At 42.2% G+C, this 19,396-nt stretch overlaps 1 protein-coding gene across 1 annotated transcript; it reads right to left on the reverse strand.

The window, feature by feature from the left end:
* Positions 1–297: 297 nt before the first annotated feature.
* LOC126973826 (calcium-binding protein P-like) lies at positions 298–17,906 on the reverse strand. Its single transcript, XM_050821171.1, has 9 exons — positions 17,803–17,906; positions 15,574–15,658; positions 14,810–15,007; positions 14,121–14,500; positions 6,997–7,114; positions 6,579–6,844; positions 5,525–5,629; positions 5,022–5,093; positions 298–1,519 (listed from the first exon to the last, which is right to left on the reverse strand). Exons 4-9 carry the CDS (start codon positions 14,268–14,270, stop codon positions 1,343–1,345), a joined length of 888 nt encoding a protein of 295 aa, XP_050677128.1. The 5' UTR covers positions 14,271–14,500; positions 14,810–15,007; positions 15,574–15,658; positions 17,803–17,906; the 3' UTR covers positions 298–1,342.
* Between the last annotated feature and the right edge of the window lie 1,490 nt (positions 17,907–19,396).

The raw sequence follows: 19,396 nt of genomic DNA on the forward strand, positions 1-19,396 counted from the left end.
TTAGTTTATGTATATTCCTTGTGTTAACATTATGGTTATGACAGTTTCTAGCAAGTTCACTTAAGTGCCTATGTACATACATAACATGATCAAGAATATATTGAGAGGCAACAGTCAAGATGTTTATTTCTTAAAAATTTTCTCTCAATGATTCTTGATTACCGGGCAACTAGAGTTATTGTTTCTTCAAAAGGTGTAGTTCTAAATGAAACTTATAGAGTTACTTTTTAATTTGTGAACAAGGCAATGAACTGGATATGGAGACTACAGCTGCACATAATAAATAAAACACATATATCATTTATAAAAACGTTAGATACATTACTTTATTTGTTATGCAACTATTTAAGTAGCAATATACTGTTATCATTACAACATACATAATTAACAATTATATTTATTATTTAACATTAAGTCATCTATCAAACATTATAGCACAATATGATTGAACTGATAAGACGGTTCAGTTCATCACACAAGCTCTTTATTATTGGTGAAATAAATTACTTACTTTAACATGTCTGTGACAAAGGAAATAAAAATGTAATATTTTTCATTCCATAATGCTAAAATACATTAATAATATATTGTAGATTGATCAGTTAATATATTCCAAATTTCATTAAGTATCATTTGCTATAAATAATAAGTAAAATTTTTAGATAATTTATACGTCTAGATAGTCTCTTGCTGTTAGATAAAAACAGGCCAGGAATATAAGCACTCGCGATTTGTTTGACATTTTGTGTTAGTGTGTGTGAATTGGTCAAAATAGAGATTAGTTCTAAAGTCTATTTTTTCGATTTTCACAGCTGTCATTGACTATCTTCTAGATGTATAAATGATTTCAGCTAAAATTATAAAACGCTCGCGATACGAACATTAGATACTTAATATAAATTACAAAGTATAACAGTTATATACACTATCGGATGGTGGTCAAAAATAAGTGTTCTCATTGGCAACCTTTAGTATCTCTAAAAATTTTCTATGAAAATAAGGGACGAGACGAGCAGGGAGTTCAGCTGATGGTAATTGATACGCCCTGCCCATTACAATGCAGTGCCGCCCAGAATTATTGAAAAACCCAAAAATTCTGAGCGGCACTACAACAGCGCGCGTCACCTTGAGATATAAGATGTTAAGACTCATTTGCCCAGTAGATTCACTAGCTACGGCGCCCTTCAGGCCGAAACACAGTAATGTTTACACATTACTGGGTTCACGGCAGAAATGGGCGCCGTTGTGGTTGCCATAATCTAGCCGGCTTCCCGTGCAAAGGAGCCATGATGCCTTATCTATTATGATATTAATGGGTCGGCGGCGGCATGAGGTGAGTGCGTCAGTGCGGTCGCGCGGCCAGTGTGAGCAGCATCTTGAGCGCGGGCAGGAAGCTGGCCACGGCCGCGAAGTCCACGTCACTCGCCAGGGCCGCGGCGTGGGCCAGGGCGCCGCCCGGCTCACCTGCGCCCGCCAGCCTCACGCACGCGTGGAGCGTCGCTAGCGAACTGCCCGACAGCTGCACACACAAACACATTTTATATAAGAGGGGGCAAACGGGCGAGAGGCTCACGGGGAGAGGTGAGGCAACCACCCATGGACATCCGCAACAACAGGTGTGTCAAGAAATGCGTTGCCGGCCTTTAAGGTGGGAGTATGTTTTTTTTTTGAAGGTCCCTAAATCGTATCTGTTCGGGAAGACCGCAGCCGGTAATTGATTGCACAAAGTGGCTGTGCGAGGCAAGAAATTTCTAGCAAAATGCGCGGTTGTGGAATGCCAGACGTCAACAGATCGGGTGGTACTTTGCACGTATCGTCCGGTGGTGGAATTCAGCCGCCGGAATCAACCCGAACAGCTCCTCTGAGCACTCTCCGTGATAAATGCGGTAGAAGATGCAGAGAGAGCCCAAGCATAGATCACATACATTAAATCAATTCAAATCAAATCACTTTATTCGTGTAGATCATAGAACTGACAGTTATGAATTTCAAAAAAATATTTTCTTATTGAATCTACCGCTACTTCGTAGATGGTTAAACTGATGAGAAGAAGTAGTAAGAAACTCACATCTCAATTACTCATCAAATAATTTATTTTTTTATTTTGTAGAATCAAAACATTTTCAATTATTATAATATACATCTTAATCATAAAACTAATTCCAGGTTCTCACTTATAGAAATATCATACATTTTAATTAACCCCAAAACAATATACTGAAAATGTTTACAGAGAAAACTATGAAAATAAGGGTGTGTTTAATAGTGTACACAGGAAAGAAGTGAAACTTGCAATCACTAAATATCTGCAATAAAACTATAAATCCATTGGAATTAGCAAGTACTAATTTTTATTAAGTCATCAGTTATTATTTATACGTCTAGATATAATCTCTTGCTGGTAGACACCCGATAATACGTCAAAAATATTAGTTTAGTGTGTGTGACAAGCTACGTCTTACACTCGCGATTTATATGACACTTTGTGTTACTGTGCGTTCATTGCTCAAAATAAAGGCTTACTATAAATTCAATATTTTTCAACGTTTTCACAGCTGTCATAGTCTATCTAGACGTATATAATAATAATCATAATCATTAACGTCGAGCTTAGAATATTGACTATTCTAAGAGTCATTCCGAGACATAGTAACTCAAGAATTACAACTCCAAATTGCCCTTAAGACTGAGACTGATATAGACAAAGCTTCGAAGATCTTTATGACTACAATCCAGGCTGCATGCTGGAGGTGCATTTCTGAGAGGGAACACAAAAACCCTAGACAAAATGTGGTTTCTACAAATATAAGAAACCTTATATTGGAAAAGAGAAGATTGCGTAGGGGTTGGCATTGCACTAGGCACCCAGATGATAAGGCTGCCTTCAAAAAATCCATTAAAACGCTGAAAAACACAATAGCTAAAGAGAAAGAAGCTGCATTGGAAGAACACCTGGAAGCACTATCTGCGACTAGTACTCACTAATTCACTTTGGAGATCTTATCGTACAATCAGTCGGCCTGTTGAACCAAAATCTCTTATTAAAGTTCAAATGAATAGTTGGGCTAGATCAAAGCAGGAAAAAGCAGATGCCTTTGGGGAACATCTAGCCAATGTGTTTACTCCCAATAAACCTGATCCAGAAACAGACGAATCAGAAATAGATAATGTATTGCTCCAAGGCTATCAATTAGATTTTCCTATAAAACCCACTAACATGAAAGAAGTAAATGGTGTTATTCGGCTAATGGCGGACAGAAAAGCTCCAGGCTTCGATTTATTCGACAAAAAGGTACTCATGGAGCTCCCAAGAAAAGCTATCATCTACCTTGTTATGATTTTCAATGGTATCTTAAGAACTGGACACTTCCCAAAATTGTGGAAGGTATCCCAAGTAATAATGATCCAAAAACCGGGAAATCCAAGCCATGACATATACTCCTACAGACCTACGTACAAGCCTACTTCCAATAACATCTAAATTATTTGAAAAGGTCTTACTGAAAATACTCAACCCAGAGCTCCAGAACAGATCCATTATACCTAACCACCAGTTTGGGTTTAGAAAAGAACAAAGCACAGTTGAGAAGATACACAGAGTATGCAAAGTCATCAGAGATACATTTGACAATAAGGAATACTGATCATCTGTATTTCTGGATATTAAACAGGCATTTGACCGAGTTTGGCATAAGGGCTTGCTATATAAGATTAAAATACTCCTCCCATACCACTACTTTACTCTGATAAAATCATATTTAACTAATAGAATATTACAAAATTAAAGAAGATCAAAGCACATCCAGATTTCACCCGATATTGACAGGAGTACCCCAGGGCTCCGTTTTGGGTCCAGTCCTATACACGACATATACACCTGATCTACCCCATTGCAACGAAGTGACAGTGGCTACGTTCGCAGATGACACGGCAATTCTACCTCGTAGTATATGTCCTAGACAAGCGTCCATGATTCTCCAACGCAGCCTAATTCAAATTGAAAAGTGGCTGAATAAGTGGAGAATTAATGTCAGTACCCAAAAGTCAGTCCAAGTAACATACAGCCTGAGGAGAGAAGACTGTGCTAAATACTTGGGAATGCATTTGGACCGTCACTTAGCATAGAGAAACCACATAAGAGGGATGAAATAAATATTAAATACAGGAGTTTGTATTGGATGTTGGGACGGAACTCCAGACTGTCACTGGAAAATAAATTGCTTATATATAAGACCATCTTGAGGCCAATATGGATCTATGGAATTCAACTGTGGGGTTCGGCAAGTGATTCCATATCAGTATAATACAAAGATGTATACAGAACTACATCCTGAAACTAATCTCAAATGCACCATGGTTTTGTAGAGTTTCTGAAATCCATAGCAACCTAAAGATCAACACAGTAAAAGAGGAAATAAGGAACACCAAAATTAAGTACAAAAACAAACTGATGGCCCACCCAAACCAACTTGCTGTGCAATTAACTCTTCCTGAGGCAATGCGCAGGCTGAAAAGACGGCATATACCAGATAGCCATGATTAAATATAAAGGAATTCCTATGAGGAGATTACTCTGATCCCCAATAATCTCAGAGCACATCTGCATAGTCTCTCGACTGATTGCATCATAAAACTATTAAAAAAAATTGTTGAAATCAAATATTGCGCGGCGGCCATCTTTGATTTCAATAATGATCCCAAATTCGTTCTCTGCACCCTCGAGAACCTCGGATACGATATCCAGTGTTGAAATCAGAATTTTGCGCGGCGGCCATCTTGGATTTCAAATAATATTTATAGTAATATTTGAACATTCATCAAGGCTTTTAGCGCCGACCTATCGCGTTACTAGATTTGATAATGTTGATATTTTAAATAAAAAAAAATTTCAGTTGTATTTTCAATTTCATATCACAGCATTCTTGAATTACTACGAAACCAATTTGCATTATCTTAAATGGACAAAAACGACTTAATATTATTAAATTCTAATTATTAAACAACTTGACTTTTAATATTACCTTGTTCTCTCGTAATAAATCGTACAAATTTTCGAGCTTCTTTTGTATATCTTGAACCTTACGCTTTGTCATCTGAAAAGTTTATTAGTTATTAGAAACCATCCCTTAATTAGTAGATATTATAAAATAAGGGTCTTATTGAATCATTTGTTCTTGAACAACCCAAAAATTCTAAGCGGCACCACAATTCCGCCTCGAGTCATAAGATGTTAAGTCTCATTTACAGTAATTTCACTAGCTACGGCGCCTTTCAGACCTAAACAAAAAATGCTTACACATTACTGCTTCACGTCAGAAATAAGCGCCGTTTGTCATAATCCCGCCGGCATCCTGTGCAAAGGAGCCTCCCACTGGTAAAAAAACACATTGAAATATTGTTTTAGAGGGTTACTACTTTATTAACGTATAATGCCGTTCGTAACGTAATAAACAAATAAATAAGTTTTAAATATCAACGTCATTAATCCTCTTCCAAGTTTGTAATGTTTATGTTTCCAACATACCGCGTTGGTGGTAGAGTTCAACAGTTGATCGCTGAGCTGGTCCAGAGTGGTCTGTAGCCCCGCGTGCTCCTCAGGGATGGGCCCCTTCGTCACCGCACTCTCCGTCTGGCGACATAACAACACGGTGGTGCTGGCTGATTGCAAAAATGGCGGGGTTTCGAATAACCTACTTTTTTTTTACGGCGCGCCATGTTCTGTTAGTGTGGAACGCGCGTTAACGAAAATGTTCTTTTTTTGAAATTCATACAGATACCACGCATCGAGCAATAAGAATGTGGCTGTTTGTTGAAACTCTTTGTGCATGAAGGGATCGAAAAAAAACCAAGGAGTGTTGTTATGAAATTCAGTACGACATTACAACACTCGTTTGGATGATGTAATAGTTATTACGACATTGGGTGTTTTAATGTTGGTAATAAGCTAACTGTTTCAGAATCTTTAATAGAGGATTTAAAGCATGGGTGTAGATAAACAAATATTATAATCTATGAGTTGCGATTAGTATCTCTCACTAGACCGGTGTCATGACAGATTTATAACCAATATAAAATTTCTAACGAGCGCTCTCGTTGGGCAACATACTTTCAATTAACCTCTTAAACTTTTTTTAAGTTATTCTTCTTTAGATACGTTATGAAAAAATTATGAGAGTGAAATTTTAAGATGCGCGCGCATCACTGTAACACAAAAGTAACAGGTGAAGTTGGTTCTTAAAATTTTCTGATGTTTGCGTCATTCGTTATTTTTTTTTTGGCTTCATCGTCCATTATTGGGACAGGAAAAGGGTTCAAGCCCATACAGCCGTATTCATTATTTAGTAATAATTAATTTAAAAGCCATCTTTGCGAGATTTTTACTAAATTGTTCATTCTAAAAACGTAGAACAGCACGAGGAATAAATCATTTTAATTATTTTTGCTTCATTAGGCCAAAGAAGTATAACTTCTTGCGTAGTAAGTACACATTTTTTTAATCACTATACTACTTGGCAGGACTTTTCTTTTGTTAATAAAAATTGCATAATAGTTTTAAAAAAAGTATTTATATTAAATACCTCTTGTGTGTAAGCTGATTGTGGCGAGGGCACGTACTGTCCATACTGATCGTTATAGCCAGGATATTGACCCTGACCCGGTGGCAACTGACCCTGGCTCTGTTGGTTGAATTGACTCTGAGGGGGGAATTGCTGTTGACCGGGATATTGCTGCTGTTGACCAGGATATTGCTGCTGCTGACCGGGATATTGTTGCTGTTGACCTGGATATTGTTGTTGCTGGACAGGATATTGTTGCTGCTGACCGGGATATTGTTGTTGCTGGTCTATAATTGAATAATTTAAAGGTAAATTCAATGCGATGTGTTCTTGAATGTGAATTTAGTGGGTTAAGTTAAAAACATTTGCACATTTCAGGCGACTAGGCCGGAATTATAAACTTTCTAGATAAATTGTTCAACAGCCAGCACCAACCCACCTTGGTACACCTGTCCCGGGAACTGCGGCGTGGTGGACGCCAGTGGTACGTGCTGCGGGGGCTCCGCGCCGAACAGCGGGTGAGTGATTGGTGCTTGTTGATGCACGTCTTGCTTTGGCTTTAATCAAACACAGACACATTTATATATGATGTTATTGAATGTATGATATTATATTGTACCATGCGATGAGTGAGTATGACTGAATCATCATCACCGCCCGATGTATAAATAGAGGAAATACAAGATCTTTGAGGAATGAGTAAGAATTTTTTTATACCGACTTAGAATCGCTGCAAATCAAGTTAAGCAGCAAGGACGGCTACTAGTATCCTGTAGCTTTAATAAACATTAATCAATCAAACGATTGCAGGCCAAAAGAATTGTTAAAAATGTTTGTTTGTTAAAGGTTACTATAACATAAATGACTTTCTTAATGATTCCGCAGATTGGGAATAGAGCGACCACCCTCAGGCTATTAAATAATTAGTTTAATTGTACAATATTACTTTGTAAACATATTTTTTGATTAAAAAAAAAGCCTGTTGCACCCATTCTTCTCAGGTCTGGGGTATTCTTTTTGGTATGGGTTAAGTTTTTGACTTTCAATAAGTGATGTCACATCCTATTTTGAATAATTTATTTAAATTTGAATACATTTATCGCGCTAATTGAATGCAGTCGGGGCCTGGGGTTAAGATCGCGAGCATGTCCCCCCGCTGTCCGCACACTTCGCCTCGCGCGCCTACAGTGTAGTGCTGTGACGTAGTCGTTGCTTACCGTGTTGTCACGTTAATATTTCAGTTGCGATCCCGTGCTATTCTTTGATTTTAATAACTATAATTGATTTTAATACCTATAATTGACTTTAATAACTAGTCCATGTGTGTTGCAGAAAGGCAGAACAAAAATTTGTGATTTAACTATTATTAAATGGTATGCTTGAAGTATTGTTTAAACTTATCGACACGCTCATAATTATAGTCACCAATTATAATTAGGTCGCATCACTATCGCATTCCTGAACTCTGCATTCAACTCGCGCGTTATCTGTACATATAGTGAAATCAGTCAAACCCATTTCAACAAAAACAATTTACCTGAGGGATATATATTTAACGTATGAAATTCAAGTTTATAGTAAAGGATAGGATATGGTAAAAACACAATAAAACAAGTTAGAAACCATAAATATCATTAATGAAATTTTCTTCAGCACGCTGATGCAATCACAACAAATGTAAATACGAAAATTATACGGCGATGAATGAAAAATTAAAAGAAATATAACTGTTTAAAAGAAAATTTTGTAAATTATATAATGTGTGTTTTCTTCTTTACATGTATTAATTTATTAATATAAAGTTATTTTTAGGATGGTGTTCACAGATTTAAGAAAGCCAAAAGATGGTTTCATGTTTTGATCTGACATGGAACCTAATTCCTTGTAAAATCCGTAGGTATGTTATACCTGATAAAAATTGGAGTGTATTTCGTGATAAAACCTAAACATAGTTCGAAATCTTAAAACTACAGATCTTAAAGGTGCAATTAAAGACGTTATGTCTGATGTAGTTGCTGAATGTTATGTAAAGAGAAATTCAAAATAAAAACGGAAGTGTAATACGAGTTAAACAAGAGTGTAATTGAAGATAAAATGGAGTGCCATTCAAAATATTAAAACAGCCAACAGAAAGGAAAACCCATGACCGCGAACACTCGCCAAGAGTGAACGACATGAGAATTCAGAACTCAATAAAACCGGAGCGTATTTCAAGATAAAAAGGGATGTTGTTAAAGGTAAACTCGAAGTTAAATTAAAAGAAAATGGAGTGTAATTCGAGATAAAATCGGAGTGTAATGTATGATAAATGATGAACATAGCTTTCTTATTACTTTTTATTATTATTATTGTTTTCCCCTTTTTGAATCTCGCTTTTTGAATCTCGGCTTTAAAAAAACCGGTAATCAAATGATCCATCCGGGCCAAAGCCAAGTGGGTGTCAAAGAAGATTGAGGGAACGTAGTTGTTCAGCGGACGTTTGTAATTGTTCTGTTTTTTTGAACATTTTTGACAGTTTTGAACTATTCTACAGTTGTTTAATATAGCAGCTTTTTGGAGGTCGTTGTACGTATAGTATTTGGTAATTTTAAGGGTGCTAAGGACCGGTGGTCATTTTCAAAAATTTTAATAGGTAAAATTGTGTACGGAGGACAGAAGTTGTATCATATTGCACATTGGAACAATGAGCAAGTGGGTTTAATTTATTAACGTACAAAGAAGACTTATATGTATATACAATGTTTTTTTCTCCGCCACGAATGCCTAGTTGTTTAGTGTTTTCACGAATAGTTTACGCCTGTATGTCAGCGGGCTGTATCCGCAGCAGTTGACAGTTGCATAGCCGTTTTAACAACAAACAATAAAACAAATGGCCGCCATGTAAATATAAAGTAGTGTTTCATTAACTATGGTATTTAAAGATTGCATACCTTGGGGTTCTCCCCATTTTGGAGTCCGACTAGCACTGGACAAAGATAATGAACACACATTCAAACTGATGAATTCGACCGTCCCAAGTGTTTAAATTGATATGACGTCATGCCTCATGTTCAAAACACATAAATGACTTCCAAACTACGAGTTGTTAATCCGTCAGCTTGCATCCTCTTTACCGTTCTTCGGTTGTTCCCAATAGCATGAGGTGGAATAAGTACTGCATAGATTCTTTAAATGATTAGGTCGATTCATTCAAGTACAATCGCTTCGTAAACAACATATAATATAAACCATGTATTTTTAATGGACGACTAAATTGACGCAAAAGTAAGCGTGCGAGATCGGTAGGAAAGTTTTCTACTTTGTCTGATAATTTAGAAACTACTTTAGTAACGCAAAGGCCAAGAATTGTAATTTTTTATTTCGCAGTTTTATTTTGTTATACAGAAGGATAAACAATTTAAGAGTCACAAAATTGTAAGTGATCATCGCTGTCTTGCGACACCAGAGTCAATGCAGGAGCATTACAAGACTTTTAGTTACGTGTACGTTTTGCGTACGTTACATGTAACGCTATTTTGTTTAGAGAATTATTATTACTTTAAATTGCTTTGACAATGTTCCACTTCATTCGGTTTACGTGCGGATTATATGTTATTTAGAAGTGTAGATTGTACTTCCTATAGGCACATAGTCTTCGGTAGGTAAGTCAGGGTGACGGCGACATGCGCACGGTACCTGGCGGCGGCGCCCCATGGCGCGGGTCCAGAGCCGCACGCCGGCGTGCTCGCTCGACATGGCGGCTGGCTCTACAACGTCCTACACATCATCTATATTATGAACATATTGTGTCTACGGTGTACGGTGTAACTGCTATTTGGGCGTTTTTGAAGTGAAAAGTTAAATAAATTAATGGCTATTTTTTGCCCTGTGCTGCCCCGGGGCGTAAAAAGAATAGGATAGTCCCTGGTCCAAGGGTGTCGTAAGAGGCGACTACGGGCTTTTTGAAAGTGGGAGAGTCACGCTGCTGTCTTATGACGTCAGCATAATCGGGCCAGACTCGTCCGGGTTACTTACCACACTCGCACAGAATACCGGCGTGAAGTAGCGGCCTAGTGCCGCTATGTTTCGCATAGGTTAGTGTCGAGGACCGGAGGCCATTCCCCCCCCCCCCCCCCCCCCCAACAAAATATGAGAGCGGTCCTAAAAAAGAAATTACCCCAGGAGGGTACCGGCTCTTGTAGAGCCGGAGAATCCCTCCCCGAGCATTCGCGCTCGGGCTGCCCCTCGTATTCTGGGGAGGGCACAGTACCGCGTATGTCACAGGACAAACAGGGCAGCAACACCACGGCACCCCGCTCCACGCTTAATGTGGACTTTTGTAACATCCGGGGAATTCACTCCAACTTAAACGCCGTCCACCACCACCTTGAGACGGCGCAGCCGGCCTTGTGTTTCCTTATGGAGACGCAGATATCTCGACCTAGCGATACGTCATATTTAACGTACCCCGGGTACAAAATTGAGCATAATTTCATGCCTCATGCCGGGGTATGTGTGTACGTTACGGAGGATATCTGCTGTCGCCGTCTCGGCAATTTTGAGGGTAGGGGCCTGTCTACTCTCTGGCTCCGCGTAGATTTAGAGGACCGCGTCCGCATCTATGCGTGTGTCTACAGGTCCCATAGTGGTAACGCAGAAACGGATCACCTCATGGGCTGCGTTCAAGCGGCATTTGATGACGTGCTTGCTCAGATCCCCTCCGCTGAAATCGTAGTCTTGGGTGATTTCAACGGGCACAATGCCGAATGGCTTGGATCACGTACCACAGACTACGCAGGGCGATCTGTGCATAATTTTGCATTGGCGTATGGTCTGTCCCAATTGGTTGAGTCGCCGACGCGGCTCCCGGATGTGGATAGACACATGCCGTCCTTATTAGATCTTCTGCTGACTACACATCCCGATGGTTACCAGGTCTCTGTCGACGCCCCTCTCGGAACGTCCGACCATTGCCTGGTCAGGAGTGTAGTGCCTATCCGACGCCAACGTCGCAGTACAATAGCGACTCGCCGCGTTTGTCACTACAAGTCAGCAGATTGGGATAGGATGCGTTCCTTTTTTGCATCCTACCCTTGGGGCAGGGTTTGTTTCCCTTCGGATGATCCTAGTGCCTGCGCCGTTGCAGTAGCCGATGTGATACTGCAGTGCATGGATATTTTTATACCAAGCTCTGTCCAAGTACCGATCGGTGGCAGATCACAGCCCTGGTTCGATGCGTCAGTTAAAGCAGCATCTGACTGCAAAAAACAGGCGTATCGAACTTGGGTTGCGGCGCTGGGCTCAAAGGATCCGAACTGCAAAGTTCTGAAGAGGAAATATAACCGTGCCTCCAGATATTTTAAGCGGCAAATCGCCCGTGCGAAATCGAAGCACGTCGTCAAAATTGGCGAGCAGCTTTCCAGTTACCCGACCGGAACACGCAAGTTCTGGTCGTTGTCGAAAGCTGCTCTTGGTAACTTCAACCAGCCGTCCATGCCGCCGTTGCACATGAGGAATGACACCCTGGCCCATACGGCAAAAGAGAAAGCCGATCTCCTGTGCACTCTTTTTGCCTCCAACTCGACTCTTGACGACAACGGAAAAACACCGCTGACCATCCCGCGGTGTCAGAGCTCCATGTCTGAAGTACAGTTCCGACAGAAAACTGTTAGGCGAGCTCTGTTTTCGTTGGACGTCAGGAAGTCGAGCGGGCCGGATGGCATTTCTCCAATCGTGCTTAGAATGTGTGCCCCTGAGTTGACGCCGGTGCTAACGCATTTATTCCGGCACTCTTATTCAAAAGGCGTAGTCCCTGATTCATGGAAGTCAGCCCTTGTCCATCCGATCCCAAAAAAAGGAGACAGTTCGGATCCGGTAAACTACAGGCCTATTGCTATTATCTCCCTGCTCTCCAAAATCATGAAAGCATAATTAACCGCCAGCTCTTGGTATACCTAGATGGTCACCAGTAGTCAACGACCGACACTACGGCTTTCGCCATGGTCGGTCGGCAGGCGATCTTCTGGTAAACCTATCACATAGATGGGCGGCGGCTATCGAAAGCAAGGAGGAAGGCCTGGCAATTAGCCTGGATATAGCGAAGGCCTTTAATCGTGTATGGCACAAGGCGCTTCTCTCAAAACTTCCATCATTTGGGCTTCCTGAGAGCTTCTTGATGTGCAAGTGGACTTACTCACTGCATACAAGTCGTTGTCGATGGTTATTGCTCGAACCCGAAACCTGTGAACGCTGGAGTGCCCCAAGGCTGTGTGCTATCTCCCACGCTGTTTCTTCTGTATATCAATGATATGTTGGACACCGCCAACATGCATTGCTATGCAGACGACACCACTGGTGATGCCGTATACACGGGCCATGGAGGTCTCTCTCGGGAAAACGTCGACCAGTGCCGGGAGAAACTTGTGTCTTCTATCGAGTCCTCTCTCGAGAAGGTCGCGGAATGGGATAAGTTGAACCTTGTCCAATTTAACCCCCAGAAGACTCAAGTTTGCGCGTTTACCACTAAAAAAAACCCATTTGCCGTATCACCGCTCTTCGAGAACACTTCCCTTAAAGCCTCGCCTAGTATCGGAATACTGGGTCTCGAAATCTCGAGCAATTGCCAATTCCGTGGCCATCTGGAGGGCAAAGCCAAACTGGCTTCAAAGAAACTGGGCGTCATAAATAGAGCACGGCAACACTTCAAGCCGGCCCACATTCTAGCGCTCTACAAAGCGCAGGTCCGGCCTCACATGGAGTATTGCTGTCATCTCTGGTCTGGCGCACCCCAGTATCAGCTCGGTCCATTTGACCGCGTGCAACGCAAAGCAGCTCGAATTGTCGGGGACCCAGTACTCTGTGAACGGCTGGATCACTTGGCGTTGCGTAGAGACGTCGCTTCATTGTGTGTCTTCTACCGCATTTATCACGGGGAGTGTTCCGAAGAGCTGTTCAACCTGATTCCTGCCGCCGAATTTCACCTTCGCACGACACGCCACAAGTTACGATATCATCCCCACCATCTGGATGTGTGGCGGTCCTCCACAGTGCGGTTTTCAAGGAGCTTTCTTCCTCGTACCACGAAGCTGTGGAATGAGCTTCCTTGTGCGGTGTTTCCGGGACGATACGACATGGGTACCTTCAAGAAAAGTACCTTCCTTAAAGGCCAGCAACGCGCTTGTGATTCCTCTAGTGTTGCAGGAGAGTGTGGGCGGCGGTGATCACTTAACACCAGGTGACCCGTAAAACTCTCTTAGAAAAAAGCGATTCACTTGATTGTATGAAAGTCAGTAATAGATTCACAGATGACGGATATAGTTTCGTAAAAACAGAGATAGCCTAAATCCACTACGTTATAAGCAACTGTTCGCTTTCAAACTTATACCGGATATAAACCGGATTATACTTTAATCGTCATACTGTAATTACTACTATTTCAATCTTATGTCAAATCACTGCACGTTGAAGTAAATTTCAATTTATACTTAGGCAGTATTGCTTCTTATTACGTATATTTACACCCTCTTTGTATCACTCTATTGTAACAGTGCAGTTGAAATGTATTGAGAATAGCTTGCGTCATACCTTGGGCTTGGTGGTCATCATGGGCGGGTCGTTCCAGCCGGGCGGCACAGACTTGTGTGCGGCCGACACCTCCGGCTGCTTGTAGTAGCCGTTCACGTTGGACTCGCTCGCCGGGGTGTATTGGTTCACTGGCGGGATGCACGGGTTCATTGGCGGAACTGATCCGCTCGACGGAGCCAGTGACGGATTTAAGGGTTTTTGATTGAGGGGCGTGAAGTTGTTCGAGGGTACACTGGCCGAACTGTACTGGTCGGGGATCGGACTGTTGTAGCCGTACGAGGGCTGCGGGGGCTGCGGGGAGGAGAAGCTGTACTGGTTGTAGAGCGGCGTGGACTGGACCGACGGGTCCACGCGGTACTTGGAGCGGGACGGGGCGCCACCTGCGACGATATGGAACGGTTAAGGTATGCAGTGTGATCTTCCATAGAGTGCACAAAGAAACTAGGCATCATTTGGTGGTAAGAAAAATAACTGAAAGATCTAAAAATAAAATGCTAAACTTATACACATTAACATATTTTATTACTGCCAACGGATTTTTATTCGAGAATTAATATTCACTCAAACCAAGCTGATATATTCCATTACTCTTTTGAAATAAAGTAGTGTCTTTTTTCCAAAGGACGGCTTTGGTAAAAACTCATGTACCACGCCATATAAGTAAATAAATTGCAATAGTCAATACATACCGGTGGAGGGCCCTACGCTACCCGGCCTGGAGGGCTGCTGAGGAGGTAGTTGTTGTTGTTGTTGTTGTGTGAGCGAGGGCGGAGCCTGCGCCGGCTGGAGTGTGAGCGGCTGTGAGGGCGGCGGCAACGGTTGTGACGTCACGAGGTTCTGCCAAGCATTGCTGGTCCTACGTTGCCATTGATCATCTTGCTGTGGAGCTGTATTGTGAAAAAAGTATTTATATTATTTCATTGTTGATGTAAAATATACTTTTGTCAGGTATGTGTATTTTTAATTTAAGATATTATACTGCGCCGTGCTTTCAAAATCGGTTCAATCCTTTTTCGACGGATCTAATTAAAGGATCTTTTATTAATTCTCGTTAATAGCTCTGGTTCGCAATATACGTGTCATATTATATTGCTATATATATTAATGAATTATAATAGTAAACAATCAATTTAATTAAGAATTTAAGGAATACTAATACATAGGATATAATATATATATATTACAATTTAATTATTACTAAAGTCCAGCGGTATTTTCAATCCCGTCGCTGTGTTGAACATAGTGACGACCCAGCCGCACAAGTTTTCTAAAGCACTGTCTCGATTGAAAAAAAAAATAGATGAAAATCGAGTCCAACTCTCTCTCATTCTTCTCAGTTCTGGGGCATTCATTTTGAAATCGGTGATAGTTTTTGATTTTGAATAAGTGATGTCACTTCCTATTTTGAATAAAAATATTTGAATTTGAATATTCAATGACATTCCACACTTACCAAAATAATTTTTAGCGACGTGCGACCGATTGTACGAGTGCTCGCTAGCGGTGCGGGCGCGCCCGCCATGTTGCGGATGCTGATGCTGCAATTATAAAGTTATAAAACTCATTTATTTATAATTTTAGGTGTCAATCAAAGCACTGCACTGTGTTGCATATTGTTCTAGTACAATGAACAAATAAAACACACTTAGAGCTAACATAAAAATAATATCAAAAAAACCCTAATAATAAAATTTTCTAAATCTAGTACAATGAACAAATAACACACAAATTATAACTAAGTTAAAAATAAAATCAAAAAAACCTAATAATAAAATTTTCAAAATCTAGTACAATGAACAGAAAATACACAATTAGAGCTAACTTAAAAATAAAATCAAAGAAACCTAATAATTAATTTTTTTAAGAAACCCAAATACGAATAAAATGAAATAATACGAAATACTCAAAAGATACTAAACCATTTCGTCACTATATTGTGAATGAAAGTGGTCAATTATCTTTTTTTTAAATTTAGGAAAACTATCACCTATGTCAATGTCGAGAACTTTATTTATTAAGTTAACATCCTATTGATAGGTGCGTAGAGCCCTAGGTTTGTTTTTGAGACGCCAGCTTTGAAAGGCATTTAGTTTTTTACACGACTATACGGTCGTGGAATTCTTACAGATATTTTATAAAGTAAGTCAGACGCATCTAAGCCTTCATTGAAAAGTCTATGTAAAAAATATAGGTCTAATAGTTTTATACGGTCTGACAGTGTCAATAAGTTATTGTGTCGGAGTCTGGAATAGTACCTAGAATTTATATTACATAACTTATCGCCAAAACTTACATAGTGCAGAAAGCGCTTTTGGATTCGTTCAATTCTAATAGAATGTGTATTATAGTGAGGATTCCAGGCAACTGAAGCATACTCAAGAATACTCCTGGTAAGAGCGTTAAACAACAATAATTTAGTGTTCGAATTCCTAAAGCCTTTGGAGCTACGCTTAATGAACCCAGTGATCTTTGATGCTTTCTTACATAAGTTATCAATATGAGCAATAAAGCTTAGTTTATGATCGATAACGATACCTAAGTCTCTAATATAATTTACATTTTGAACATCATGGCCATTTATACTATATACGAATTGAATCTGATGAACTTTTCTATGAAACGAAACACAATAGCATTTATAACGATTCATTACCATTTACCACCAGCGACTTAAACAATTTAGATCATCCTGCAACAAGTAGGAGTCCTTTACAGAGTTGATCGCACTAAACGCTTTCAGGTCATCGGCGTAAAGCAAAATTTCTGAGTTGACAAAACAGTTCACTATGTCATTGATAAATATGTTAAAAAGCACCGGACTAAGAATGGATCTCTGGGGCACTCCAGAGAGCGCTGTGTAAGATATAGAAGATTCGAAACCACCCAAAACTACTGTCATATATCTGTCTCTTAGGTAAGAGACAAACCAGTTAACAATATTCCGACGAAACCCTAATACTTAGCTTGTCAATAAGAATGTTATGGTCGACTAGGTCGAACGCTTTAGAGAAATCCGTATACAGCCCATCTACTTGTATATTTCTATCAACTTGAGATGATAAATTTTCAACATAAGTGACTAAATTCGACGAAGTGGATCTTTTTTCATAGAAGCCATGCTGCCTCATGGTTAAAATAGACTTCATATGCCCTCATATTGGGCAAACAAGTGACTCAAATATTTTAGCTAATACTAGCTATACAGGCAGCTTAGAAATTGGTCGATATTTTGTGACATCCCATCTATCACCATCTTTAAAAACAGGTACGATAAGACCAATTTTCCATATCGTAGGGAAAACCCCGTCAAATAGCGATCTATTAAATATGATAGTAAAGGGAAACGCTAGACTCTTCATCTAGAGTTCACCAGTTATACAGTTTTGTGCTTGGCAGTTGGCAGACCCCACTCATCGGCAATACGGAGATGGATATCGGACCTCGACCAAATATTATGTAACAGTACAAGTACAAAAGTCTAACTCCGCAAAATCAATTAAAGAAATAGAAACTCTTACCGCCAAACAATAAGGTGTAATTCAGAACGCACAACGCTATTAACCTACATTTTTATTCACCTAGAAGTTGCCTCTCTTTCTATGGCGTGACTCTTACCCGTTCTGATGACATTAGGGTTGTCTTCTTTATCTTAAACTATACCTACTTAATGTACACCTCCTACCTGGTCGCAGGTCGTGTGTGAGCGGGACAGTCGCTCCAGCAGCGGGGAGCTCGCGTCCTCCAGCACGAGCCGCGCACTCTGCAGGCAGCCCTGCGCCGTCACGACCTCACCACTTAATGTACACCTCCTACCTGGTCGCAGGTCGTGTGTGAGCGGGACAGTCGCTCCAGCAGCGGGGAGCTCGCGTCCTCCAGCACGAGCCGCGCACTCTGCAGGCAGCCCTGCGCCGTCACGACCTCACCACTTAATGTACACCTCCTACCTGGTCGCAGGTCGTGTGTGAGCGGGACAGTCGCTCCAGCAGCGGGGAGCTCGCGTCCTCCAGCACGAGCCGCGCACTCTGCAGGCAGCCCTGCGCCGTCACGACCTCACCACTTAATGTACACCTCCTACCTGGTCGCAGGTCGTGTGTGAGCGGGACAGTCGCTCCAGCAGCGGGGAGCTCGCGTCCTCCAGCACGAGCCGCGCACTCTGCAGGCAGCCCTGCGCCGTCACGACCTCACCACTTAATGTACACCTCCTACCTGGTCGCAGGTCGTGTGTGAGCGGGACAGTCGCTCCAGCAGCGGGGAGCTCGCGTCCTCCAGCACGAGCCGCGCACTCTGCAGGCAGCCCTGCGCCGTCACGACCTCACCACTTAATGTACACCTCCTACCTGGTCGCAGGTCGTGTGTGAGCGGGACAGTCGCTCCAGCAGCGGGGAGCTCGCGTCCTCCAGCACGAGCCGCGCACTCTGCAGGCAGCCCTGCGCCGTCACGACCTCACCACTTAATGTACACCTCCTACCTGGTCGCAGGTCGTGTGTGAGCGGGACAGTCGCTCCAGCAGCGGGGAGCTCGCGTCCTCCAGCACGAGCCGCGCACTCTGCAGGCAGCCCTGCGCCGTCACGACCTCACCACTTAATGTACACCTCCTACCTGGTCGCAGGTCGTGTGTGAGCGGGACAGTCGCTCCAGCAGCGGGGAGCTCGCGTCCTCCAGCACGAGCCGCGCACTCTGCAGGCAGCCCTGCGCCGTCACGACCTCACCACTTAATGTACACCTCCTACCTGGTCGCAGGTCGTGTGTGAGCGGGACAGTCGCTCCAGCAGCGGGGAGCTCGCGTCCTCCAGCACGAGCCGCGCACTCTGCAGGCAGCCCTGCGCCGTCACGACCTCACCACTTAATGTACACCTCCTACCTGGTCGCAGGTCGTGTGTGAGCGGGACAGTCGCTCCAGCAGCGGGGAGCTCGCGTCCTCCAGCACGAGCCGCGCACTCTGCAGGCAGCCCTGCGCCGTCACGACCTCACCACTTAATGTACACCTCCTACCTGGTCGCAGGTCGTGTGTGAGCGGGACAGTCGCTCCAGCAGCGGGGAGCTCGCGTCCTCCAGCACGAGCCGCGCACTCTGCAGGCAGCCCTGCGCCGTCACGACCTCACCACTTAATGTACACCTCCTACCTGGTCGCAGGTCGTGTGTGAGCGGGACAGTCGCTCCAGCAGCGGGGAGCTCGCGTCCTCCAGCACGAGCCGCGCACTCTGCAGGCAGCCCTGCGCCGTCACGACCTCACCACTTAATGTACACCTCCTACCTGGTCGCAGGTCGTGTGTGAG

Source organism: Leptidea sinapis, chromosome 30 (assembly GCF_905404315.1).
Source record: "Leptidea sinapis chromosome 30, ilLepSina1.1, whole genome shotgun sequence".
Lineage (NCBI taxonomy): Eukaryota > Metazoa > Arthropoda > Insecta > Lepidoptera > Pieridae > Leptidea > Leptidea sinapis.

What these genes read in the sequence shown, in the direction of transcription:
- LOC126973826 (XM_050821171.1), bottom strand. Translation starts at nt 14,270, where the DNA reads ATGAACCCGTGCATCCCGCCAGTGAACCAATACACCCCGGCGAGCGAG. An exon ending in CCCGGGACAGGTGTACCAAG is followed by an intron (nt 6,845 to 6,996) that starts GTGGGTTGGTGC and finishes ATTCAATTATAG; the next exon opens with ACCAGCAACAACAATATCCC. An exon ending in ATTTATTACGAGAGAACAAG is followed by an intron (nt 1,520 to 5,021) that starts GTAATATTAAAA and finishes TTGTGTGTGCAG; the next exon opens with CTGTCGGGCAGTTCGCTAGC.